Consider the following 12,021-nt stretch of genomic DNA (forward strand, 5'->3'; position numbering starts at 1 on the left):
ACGAGAAGCCCTGTTTCCATTTCCTCGGATTTACTGAGCCCTTCTGACCTCGTCCATAGGAACATGAACCCGTGTGTGTGTCACTTGCTCAAGCACGACTCACCCTATGCTATCAGTGTCCTCTTGTGGTCACAATCCCTCCTCGTATTGCTATAGCGTGTACTTGTTGGCACGGCAGGCATGACTCTAGATTTCTAATAACTGGGCCGCTTCATCAGTACCCGGAGTTGCTTAAACCTGTGAGTGATTTTGTTTCTTATGCAGCCGCTGGCCCACATCGGGGCCCACGTCTGTGTTTACAGAGAGTCTCTCACTCTCAGGCGTGTCTGTGGCGACACGCGACAGGAAATCCAAAAGCACCATCTCCAGCTCTGAGCCGCCGTGTGCGTGTCTGGTTGGGAGCTCGGGGCTGGTGTTTATTGACAGGCATGAACACTGGAATGAGCAGTCTCTACCGCATCCTTCATACATTTCCACCTCCCATTAGCAAAGCCTGTCCGCCCTCACTCTGCAGATGGGGAAGCCGATGGGCAGGCCAGCCCAGGGGCCCAGATGCCTGAGGATTCAATGGCTGGAACAGAACGACAGAACAGAAGAGCTGACCCTTAGTACTCGTGTGAGCTTGGCTGGCCACCCGTGCATGTGTCCATCCATTCATCTGCTCACTCATTCACTCCATAAATGCTCTGTGAGCACGTGTTCTATGTCCGTCACCGTGCTGGGCACCAAGGTCATGTGGGAGGACAAAACGGATGTGTTCCCTACCTTGAGGGACCACAGTCCAGGGGGGAAAGCGAGGCATAACACAGAGAATCACTGTAAAATATATGGGCCCACAGTGTTAGGCGGGAGGAACCTGGCATCCTGGACTTGGCAATAACGAAGGAAACGAGCATCGAGAATGCTCTCCTGGGAAAGAGGAACTTAAGCTGAGCCCTGAAGGATGGAAAGGATATTTATCCAGAAACATGAAAGGAGGATCAGAGTTTTCCAAGCTCAGGTGGCCTCACAGGGGAAGCCCTTGAGGAAGGAGAGCGCACGGTGTGTTTGAGGGACTGATTCCCGAGCGATATGGAGCACGGGCCAGGCTGTGGCCCGGGGACTGCGTTGAGAGCTTTGGACTCTATTCCAGAGGCAACCCGAAGTCTGCATAGGGTTTTAAGCAAAGGAAAGACAAGCTCAGCTCTGCCTAGCTCATGATCTCTTTGAGAAGCAAGTGAGACCGAAGATAACTCTCCCAGGTAGACCACAAAGCGTGATACTTTCATCATGCTTCGTATAGCCACTAAGCAACTCCCAGGAGTGGTGAAACAGCATTTGTAAGTTCCCTACGGATAAATGTTCACGAATGACCACTCAGGCTGTTTCAGAGAGTCTGTACCTTGCGATGTGGAATATGCTGGTTCTCCGGAGTTGGGTGTCAGCATGCCACCTGCCTGTCGCTTACCCTTTCCTGGGAACATGCGAGCAGCCACTCCAATCAGTGGCCTGTGTCCCCGTGCACGGATCCGTCTGGGCCTTTGGGGGGTGTCTCTGCACAGCATCTCCGCTCATTAAAGGAAAGAGCCTGCATCATAATGATAATGCCTTGCACTTACCCAGCGCATTGCCCAGGGGTGTCTCAAAGCCTTTGGCAAACATTTAATTTAGTTAGTCTAGTGACTGCAGGAGAGTCCCCAGCCTCTCAGCACCATGGGGTCTAGGCAGACAGACAGAGGTGCTGAGAAAGGAATGCAAGGCCGGCCTCGCCCAGGCTCCGGGGCCAAAATGTGGCAGGAGGATGAACGGGGTCTCTGCATCACTGGGGCAGCGCTCCATGCGCACGGCCATGGCTGACTGCGGTACAGGCAGCATGTAGGTCTGCTGCCACAGCGCCCACAGGGAGAGCACCCAGGCTTGTGGCTACAGCAGGGAGCTCTGCAAGGGCAGAGACGTAAGTCCAGAGGAAGAGGCTACTTTCCTGAAGGGGCTGTGGATGTGACTGTGAGGGTGGCTAAGCTCTGACTTGGAGGCATCCGTGTGTGTGTGTGTGTGTGTGTGTGTGTGGACACGAGTGGAGGACAGTGAGGGGGGTATGTGTATTCTCACACCTACAGGAAGGGAATAGCAAGCACATTTGTCTTCAAGTTCATCTCTGGTTACAGGGTTTATTCCTGCCCATTCTCAGAATTACCTTCAGTCCCGCCCCGGGCCCCACAAGCACCTCCATCTCAGGGTGTAGACTTGAGTGGTAGAAATCTAGCAGATGGAACTATATCCTTGCCCCCCGTGTTAGTGCCTCCCCACTTAAGGGAAGGCAGAGGCAGCCAAGGCCTCCTGGGTTGAGAAGCAAAGTCTTAGTTTTCCATCAAGAGCATGAAACGGCTCAAGGGGCAGATGTCGCGGGGCCCGGAGCTCGGCACCTTTAGCGGGGTCAGAAGGATTGGCAGAGGAGAGAGGTGCCGTCCCAAGGCGATGCCAGCCTGTCTCCTTCCTCTGATCGCCCGCCCGGCCCCCGTGTCTGGAAGGTGCCACCCAGCATCTGGAGGTGCGAACAGCCACCCCTGCAGACAGCCGGGCTTGTTGGCAGCTACTGGCCCTCTGTGGGCTGATGCCTGAGATCAGCAACAGGAACAGCCAGGCTGGGCCATCCGTGTCTCCTCTCCCCCAGCCCAGGCAGCAGCCTAGGGGCCCCCACCCAGTAAGCCTGGGACAGGACAGCCACAGCCGAGGCCGCAGGTGACAGCGCCCCTGGAGCACCGACTGTCCGAAGCTGATGCACAAGCCCATGTGCAGAGCACCCGAAAATACCGCAGAGCAACATCGGGACCAAAGGGGCCGTGTGTGTCTGCTGCCCTAGTTTTCCACGCAGAGAAACCAAGGCCCAGGGAGCTCAAAGTCCATGGGCCTATGGCATCAGGGTCCAAGGGCAGGAACACACTGAATCACTCCCTGTTTTATGGACCTCTGTTCTTGAGGCAGGAGAGTACTTACTCACTGTACTATGTCTAATCAGAACCTGTATAAAGTCTTGTTGGATAAATGAAGGGGGAGATTGGACCGTTAGTTCCCAGTGCCCAGAACAGTATGGTCAGCCTTGCCTTCAGCCTGCTCCACCAGAAGGAATGCCCGCCCCCATCCTGTGCGACACCCCCCTGTTTCTGCCCTATGACTAGGAGACCAGGTTGGGTTTTTTACACTCACCTTGTTGTCATCTAACCTATGCTTTTGGCTACTCCACACAGGTGGAGATAAGCAGCCTATGCTGCTGGAATCCCTTCTACAGATTGATAGACTGAGGCCCAGAGGACACTCTGAGATGACTAAACCAACCTGAGGAGAAGGGGATAAACAGGAGGTAATGACTGCAACGTGGGAACAGAAGCCCTCCAGATCAGAGAGCCAATCCTCCCATCAGCGAGCTGGGCCCCCAGCTGGCGTGACTCTATGCTCTGCTTCAGAAACTGAGCCTTGGCCATAAAGACAGCAGCCCCCGTGCCCACCTCCATGCTGCCCTGCCATGTCTCAGGCTAGAAGGAAAAGGGCAGGCACAGATGGGTTTGGACTCAAATGCTGCAGGCCGTGGACAGGTTCTCAAGTACACACGAAGTGGGCTGATAGGGACCGGAGGTGTTTGTTAGCAACACATGTCTGAGGTGGGGTAGGGGTTCTGCATTTTAATCTACAACCCCAGCACTCTTCACCTCCTGCTTCTGCAGGCTTGCTTCCCATCCCACTCCTCCCTCACAAAGTCCCCAGACCCACGGTCAGAAAGGCTCCCTGCACAGGCCCATCTCTCCTCCTGCCCGGGACCACAAAAGCCCCCCGACTCTCGGCACTCAGGGTCTCAGGAACATCTCAAGCCTGGAGTGACAATTAAATTGTCAACAGAGACCTCTCCCCGTCTCGGGTGTGGGCTCATTATGGTTTCCACTTGTTACTGTCTTTGCTGTCCCAGAGATTCTGCCTAGAAAAGCAATTCATGGCCATCGGTCTCCCCCCTGGAAGGCACCAGGCGACAACAACATTAGCCTTAAAATTATTCTGGGATGGAAACGTGTTTCACTGAGAAATAGGCTGCAGAGTGAAATGGCATGGAGGCCCAACCAGGTCAAGGTTACGTGATTGCATTAGCCTCTGTCCTTAGAAGCAGGAAAAGTAAATGGCTAACGAGCTGGTATTAACCCTGATGGGAGGAAAAGCATCACTAGCAACAAAGGGGAAAAGTCTATAAACACATAATAAAGGAAGTAAAAGAGGCGAGGAAGAAGTCACAAGTAAGCCATTCGCTTGTCAGAACTTTAGGACACAGCCTGGTCCCGTTTCCCGCAGGGACCCTCCCGAGGTGATGCTTTCCTTTCCTCCGGGTACCTCCAAAGCCAACTTTCCTCCTCCGGCTGAGATGCTCAGGCCAGCTTCCAGCACAATTAGCAGGAAAGAGCAGCCCTCCAGCAGAAATGCCTTCCCTCTGCCAAGCTCATCTTGGTGAGGCCAAGGGGCTGGGGGCTGGGGGAGGCCATGCCCTGGAGCAGAGCCCGCTTCAGGTGGGGGTGCTTCCCCACCAGGGGAGATGAGCCTGGGAGCTCTACAGGGAAGCATCCCCGGGCTCCAGCTCTCTTCAGGGTGCACCGCAATGCAGCTCCAGCTCCTGGGGCTCGCTCCCTCCCCCCTTCGGAAGTGCAATGTTCTGATTCCACGAGAGGAGCCCAAACCCACCACCAGCATCCCAAGGGGTTGAGTGCTGCTGTTCTGCCAGCTGTGCCTCAGCTCAGCGGGAGGACGGGGGCTGGGGGCCCAGAGCTGTCACCCAGGCCAGGGCTCACACCCATGGGAAACTTTGGACCCTCACTCAGACCCAAAGCGCCCACCTGGCTCCCTCTACCAGGCTGGAGCAGGTACTGAGCGCCCTGCAGGCCTTCCCCTCTGAGCTGGTCCTGCTGAAATCCCCTCCCAGGCTTGGATTTGGAAGAAGAGCAACACTCCCCACCCACTCTAACTTCTCAGCCTACAGCAGACAGCCTGGAACGTGCTTACGCAGCGCCCATGTCTGCTAGGAAAAGTGCAATTTTAACACAGCATTACAACACGTTCAACGATGGATGTACTCCTTTTTTTTTTTCAGTCCATCCTCTTCTTCCTTCTTCCCAATAAACTTTTCATTTTTCTGATTTCACTTTGGTAGCTTAGAAATACTTTGGGCTTTATGTTCTTAAAAACAAAAACCAAGTAATTCTGAATATAAAAATGTAAAATTGTGTGTTTTACCCATACAGGATATGTAAGGCTTAAGAATCTTATTATTTATGTCTGTGTATATATGCACAGGATTTTAGGTTTAAGCTCATGTTTAACCAAATGCATGTGTCTCAATTTGGGGGAAAAAAAAGGAAAATTCTCACTGGGCTGGGGTTTAGGGTAGAAACCCCACAGACCCCTGGATGCTGCCTAAACCCTTGGAAGCATAACCCCGTCCCTTCAGCATTGTTTGAAGGATGCCTGCAGGCATTCAGCTGTCTGCTTGCGAAGACACGCATGCAATTATCAAACCTATTACAACGTGTTGGGTTTTGCAACACTTCCACTAAGCCCATTCTGGCAGGATTGCAGCATCTTACCTGTGTCACTGCAAACAAGTAACTGCTGCGATAGGTGGACCACGTTTAAATGGCTCGGTAAGGTAGGGAAGGCGCTGAGGAGGACCAGGTAAACCCAGATTCCCACCCTACCCCCGATACAAACATTCCAAATTCTGTCAGGGACATTCACGTTTCAGATGCGGGGAGAAGGAAGGGGAAACGGGATTCTGAATTTCAAAGGCACAATCTGCCCATTTGGTGGAAAGATAAAGAAAGGATGGAGGTGGCAGGACTGTGTTAAGATGAGAAATGCAGGAGCAAAGGAGGAGGAAGGGGAGAGGAAGGGGCTGGAGAGAGAGTGAGGAGAGAGGGTGGTGAGGTGGGGGGGGAGGGAGGAGGGGAAGAGGGAGAGAGAGAAAGAGGGAGAGACAGAAAAAGAGATGCCGGCAGATGCAGAGAGGAATCAGGATGTCCCCTCTATCCTGCCGGTCCCAACAGAAGCGGCGAGAAGGATTTAACCCTGGGAGTTGAAGCCCCTCTTCTCCTACCCTTGGGATCACAACTGGTTAAAGCCAGCCAGCACCTTGCACAGCAACTGCAGTGCCTCACAGCAGGTGCACATCTCGAACCCAGCTCACCAGACCCACTGCCTGAAAGGAGAGCGAACCCCCAAACCCAAGCTGCAAGCACCCGTGTGTGCAGGAGCGACGAGCTAAGCAGTGTGTGCGCGTGGCGAGCCCACCTCTCCCCACACACGCAGCTCACACTCCCTCTTCCTCTCGGGCTCCCCTTCCCCTTCCCCTTCTGCTCCGAACCGCCCGGGGGGAGCCGAGAGCCCCTGTTGGGTACCTGGGATGAAGAGCAGGGCGGTTGTCACGGAGAACACAATCCAGCAGGCGGGGTGGTGCATCTTGAGGCTGCGGTGTCCCCGCGGCTGGGCCGGCTGCCGCTGCTGCCGCTGCCGCCTTCCTCTGTGCTGAATTCTGAGCAGGTTTAAATCCAATGTTTGCAAAGGGAGGGAGAGAGCAGAAGAGAGAGGGAGCAGGCAGGCAGCGTCTCGGGTTTTTTGCTGCACAGACACACAACTGGTGAACACCATGAGCACCAATCTGCGCGGGGCGCGGAGCAGACCTCCTCCAAGGCTCGCATTGGTTCCACTCTCCTGAGCGACACGCGGGCACTTTCCAGCTGGGAGGCTGGGCTCTGGGGAGCTTCGGTCTGCCCCATGCTCGCCCCCGCCCGGAGCACGCGTGTGCACTGGTCTCTGGGGGAGATGCCAGCATGCAGGGCTTCCTTCCGTGGGCACCGGAGCCCCTTCGTGGGCGGTGGGAGGGGCTGGGCCTGGCAGTGGGGACCTCACAGAGCAGGGCTCAGAGCAGGACAAGAAAGGCAGTGTGACCAAACCTTGTGCCAATTCCTCACCATCTTTCCTCCTTCTGGTCTCCAGGCTGGGAGGGCAGGAGCCGTGGCCCGTGGGGGGGTCATTCGGACGTTTAAATCAGACGCAATTCAGTTTGCCCAGCAGGAAGATGGGTGCGTTAGGGTTTTTTCCACCAAGGATGCAAAGAGAATTGGCCGAGTTCCCCACAATTAGAGCATCCTCAAGCTCTCCCTAGACTAGATGCCCTAGACGCCGGAACAACTGCTGTGACTGCAGCACAGGCGGGGTGCGTTCAGACTAGACGGCAAGGAGGCAGGAACCAGCTGAAGTCATGGGACATCTCCAAGGTGACAAGGTCACGGAAGGAACCTGTGGCTTTCCGTCTTCCATCCTGGCTTCTCCTGTTCACAGTCCAGTCGGCCCTTCCCGTGGAAGAGCAGCTCCCGTGGATGGTATTCTGGGTGTGCCGTGTGGCAGATTTCCTCCAGCTCCACGCCTGCTCTAAGGAAGGCCTGCAGCACCCACCCCCAGGGCCCCCAGCCCGCCATGGGCTGCGCCCTCTGCTTGCTGAGGAGGTGCCCCTCTGATGGATCCGCTCAGTGTTGAGGATCTGTGAAAAGAACAGCAGAGGGTATTACAGAAGGGGCTGGGCACACAGGGCGCAACTACTTCTGTCCCAGGGTGTCCTCCCAAGAGCCCACAGTGGCTTGGACTCCCCCCCCAGCTCAGTGTGTGCGCAGCTCACCACAGGGGCAGGTGAGTGACCGACCCTATGGGAGACAGTATTCCCTCCCCTTCACCACGATCGCTAATGTTTTCCCAAGTGCCTGCATGGGCACGTATTCACAGTTCCCATCTTAGCTCATCCTCACCGTAGTCCCACCGCATAGCAACACTACTGCTGGACTTTAGTAGGCTGAAACTCAAGTTCAGAGAGGTTCAGCAACTGGCTAAAGGCCACACAGTTAAGAAGGTCAGCATTCAAACCCAGAGCTGTCCTAAACCCAACACCTCACAGTTGCCATTAAGCAGCTATGCCTACCGCCAATTGCCAGTGGGTTATTTTGGTCTGAGTGCCTCCATTTCTACAAAACTAAGACTGTTCCCTTTTAAAGAAGTAAAACAATCAATACTTCCCTCCTTATTAACAAGTCTGAAAGGCTTTCTATACTATGGTGATAGTATCCTCACCTGGCACTTACAAAGTACTTAAAGTCCTTTTTCAAAGGCTGGGAATAGAAAGAACGTATTTTGCTCTTGTCTGAAAAGGGTAAACAAGATATCTGCAGACACCATCGAAAAATTCACATATTTTTGACTCTACATAAAAGATACTAGGACATGTACATACTAAGTATTAAGGTCAGATTCTACAGAGCCAGTAGTTGCAAACGTGTCATTCACAAGCAAATTCACGTGTGAATTCTTGAACAAAGCCAGAATCCTATTCATCAGAATTGTCACTGGTGGCTAGATCTGCAGGACAGAACTAGCTTGGGGTGGGTGCAGGATCAGGTGGGCCACTGAAATGAGATGGATGCCCCAGGGAGGGGAAACGGAACAGACAGGCCAAAACCCTTTGGGGAAAAATGGGGAGAGGACTTGGGGGAGTAGGTGGAAGGCACAGTGGAAAAGGCCTTGAATTCTAAACCAACAATATTTAGAAATTCCCTATTGCTGCTGGAAAAAAATAATTTCATTTTAAGCAGGGAGTGCTACAAACAAACGGGAAATAATTTATTGATTTTAATCTGTGTAGAGTGCACAGCATGGGTTGAGGCAGGAGTACTTGTTGGTGGGCCATCCCAGATTTGACGGACCTGGGACAAGGTCATAGCAGTGGAAGAGGAAAAGCAGGGGCCGGGGGGGAATGGGCAGAATTAGTAGGGCTTGGTGACTGATAGCTTCATACAAATAACAGGCATCATTTCTGCACCCTCTGGGGACCACGGTTTTCTCAAATATCATATTTTATCCTTAGCCTTGTCTCCCAAGAGGTATAATTACACGTTTTTTGTGAGATAAGGAAACTGAGATTCGGAGCAGTTAGGTGATTTATCCAAGGTCACACAGCTAGTTAGTAACACAGTCAAAATTCAAACCCATGTTTTTCTATTTTTCAAAGTGAATGCCTCCCTAAAAAGAAATGATTAATGTCAAGCACTGTCACTTTTATCCACGAGCCAGGTCCTCTGTCTTTGGCCTACAGATCCCGTATTTATCTTCTCAACCAGCCAGTGTAGTAGGTACTACTAGCCACGTGGTACTCAAAGACTTTAAATGACTCCTCAGTGCTGCAGAGGGTGCATGCACGGAGACCCGGTTTGAGCCCAGGCCTGCCGTCCCCACCAGGGCTGTACCTCGGTGGAAGCATCCATGGCTCCTGCACCCAAGCATGCACTCAACACGCTTCCCTGAGCCCCAAGGGTGTGCTGTGTCCCGATAGGCTCCGAGGGCACAGCCTCTGGCCCTTCTCGGGAAGGACACACACGCGACCCCTCGGTGAGCTGATGGGGGACAGGAATCAACCTTTTTCAGCCTCTTGGACCCGACACAATGCTGGGCTCTCCGTGTGTATTTTCTCTGATTCCCACCCATCCTTCACTGCTCTCCTCCCTCCACAGGTGCAGACGCATACCAGGGCAGAGAAAACCAATTGCCTTCTCCAAAGCTACGAAGCGGCAGTGAACCCAGGTCTTTCTTACTCCAAAGTTTATGTTCTTTCCCTATTTCCCATCAGTTATATTTGTGTTTTAAAAACATCCCATTTTGGGACTTCCCTGGTGGCGCAGTGGTTGGGAATCCACCTGACAATGCAGGGGACACGGGTTCGAGCCCTGGTCCGGGAAGATCCCACATGCTACGGAGCAACTAAGCCCGTGCGCCACAACTACTGAGCCTGTGCTCTAGAGCCCGCGAGCCACAACTACTGAAGCCCGCATGCCACAACTACTGAAGTCCACGCGCCAAGAGCCTGTGCTCTAAGACAGAAGAAGCCAACACAATGAGAAGCCCGCACACCGCAACGAAGAGCAGCCACAGCTCGCTGCAACTAGAGAAAGCCCGTGTGCAGCGACGAAGACCCAACACAACCAAAAATAAAACTAATTATTTAAATTTTTAAAAAATCCTACGCTAAAAAAAAAAAAATATTTACTACGCGGCTGCCAGTGTCGCACAGTATTTTTTTCATTTAAAAAACTTTAATCAAAATAATACATGACAATAAACAAGGATTTATTGTATAGCATAGGGAACTATATTCAATATCTTGTGATAAATTATAATGGAAAAGAATTTTTAAAAGAATATATATACATATATGTACGTATGTATAACCAAAGCACTGTGCTATATACACTCGAAACTAACACAACATTGTAAATCAACTGCACTTCAATACAAAAAATAATAATAATACATGACATACGTGTTTTTTCAAGTTACTAGGACTAAAAGCTCATGATTAAAAACTGCATTCCGAATGCCATTCCTCAGAAGCAACCTTTTTCATCTCTTTTAGTTGTTTTGTCTGGTATTTGCTTCCTTATTTCTTTTTAAAGATGTGCTTATTCTGATATTTCTTGATTTAACAATTTTAACAATTATCCAGCGACTTCCTACTACAGAAGGTGAAGATTCAGCCCTGATCACCACCCCCACCCTGCTCCTCCCTCCACCAACCCAGTATACATGTCATGATTTTCAACTATATCAATTGTTAGCATTGATATTGTTATGATTATTTGTCTTTCCAGTACAACATTTTGCTTTCCCCAGAAATATTTGCCTTTTTGTTTCATTTCTTTAGTTTTCTATGGACCTATTGTTAAATCTCCCCAAACTCCCTGCAGAATTCTAAAATTTGTCTAGTAATTTACAGGCACTACGTTTTAAAGGCATTCCTTCTGCCCCTTCTGTTCCCTGGTCCTCTGCTGTCATCTGGGACTTCCCTCTCCTAAGAGTTCACAGAACCCCGTGTCTCTCTCCTGTTGTCTGGATCTAGGTTTTCTTCCACTTGGTGTTCCTCCTTGTTTTAATATAACAAATCTCTTAACAGTCTGCTGGGAAAGCATACATAGGTGGTCATTCGGGCAGGGATCTTGTTTATTTGAAAATGGCTTTATTCTAATCTCACTCAACTTATATATAGTTAATTCAGCTGCAAATAGAATTCTAGGTTTAAAATCAATATCGTCTCCAAATGCTACAAAGCCATTTCTCTGTTTTCTTCTAAGCTTAAGCATAATTGCTGAAAAGTCTGATGAATGTCAATCTGTATTTTTTGTATGTGAAATGGCTCTATTTTCTCTCAGTAAACACTGAGGGTGTTCTCTTTACCCATGGCTGCCCGAAATTTCACAAAGATGTTTCCTAATGTGGGTCTCTTTTCTTTAATTGTGTCAGGCACTCAATATACTATTTCAATATAGAAAATTCATGTTCTGCAATTCTGGGATTTTTAAAATTTTTCTGTATTGTGCCTTTGAAATTTTTCTCTCCTCTATATTATTCATTCTTTGTGGAATTCTTATTAAATGGATGTTAATCTTCTGGATTAGTTCCCTAATTTTCTTATATTTTCTCTTTTCATTTATCAAGATGTCCTTGGTTTTAACTTCCAGTACTCCTACTGCTTTTTTTAAAACTTCTATTACAAATTATTAGTTTCCCTCTGTCTTCTTGTGGTCTGATTTTTTATAGCGCCTGATCGTGTTTTCTGGGTACCGTGTCTTCTCGCATCTCTCTGAAGATGTCAATCATAGCTTCCGAAGTTCCCCTGTGGGGCAGCTCAGGCTCCATTTCCTCAGAGTCCTTTTATTCTGCTCATTTGTTGTCATCTTTGTCTTTCCTGCAGGAAAGCCTCCTCAACTGTCTGGTGATCTTTGGCCTTCCTTTCGTATTTAAGAGCAAAGCAATAAAAGCCTGACTGGAATCTCTGTGTTCATCAATGGAGTTTATCTACCTGTGGACCCTTTAAAGATGGCGAGGCTGGGAACTGGCCTTGGGACCACTTCCCCAAGTGTTAGTCATGGGGCTATTTTTGTCTCGAGCTGGAGGCGTTCCCCATTCTCCTGCCAGAGG

General features: G+C 50.7%; 1 protein-coding gene across 2 annotated transcripts in view; it reads right to left on the minus strand.

Moving 5' to 3' along the window:
• OPCML (opioid binding protein/cell adhesion molecule like) overlaps window positions 1–6,831 on the minus strand; it is a 1,078,766-nt gene extending 1,071,935 nt beyond the window's left edge. Inside the window, exon 1 of one of the 2 annotated variants that reach the window (XM_067751614.1) lies at window positions 6,405–6,805. In XM_067751614.1, the coding sequence (XP_067607715.1) occupies window positions 6,405–6,654 (250 nt within the window). In that variant the 5' untranslated portion in view covers window positions 6,655–6,805. Of the gene's footprint in view, window positions 1–6,404 lie in introns of both variants that reach the window. The other variant, XM_067751615.1, reaches the window with a different exon arrangement.
• Between the last annotated feature and the right edge of the window lie 5,190 nt (window positions 6,832–12,021).

Source organism: Pseudorca crassidens, chromosome 9 (genome assembly GCF_039906515.1).
Source record: "Pseudorca crassidens isolate mPseCra1 chromosome 9, mPseCra1.hap1, whole genome shotgun sequence".
Classification (NCBI taxonomy): domain Eukaryota; kingdom Metazoa; phylum Chordata; class Mammalia; order Artiodactyla; family Delphinidae; genus Pseudorca; species Pseudorca crassidens.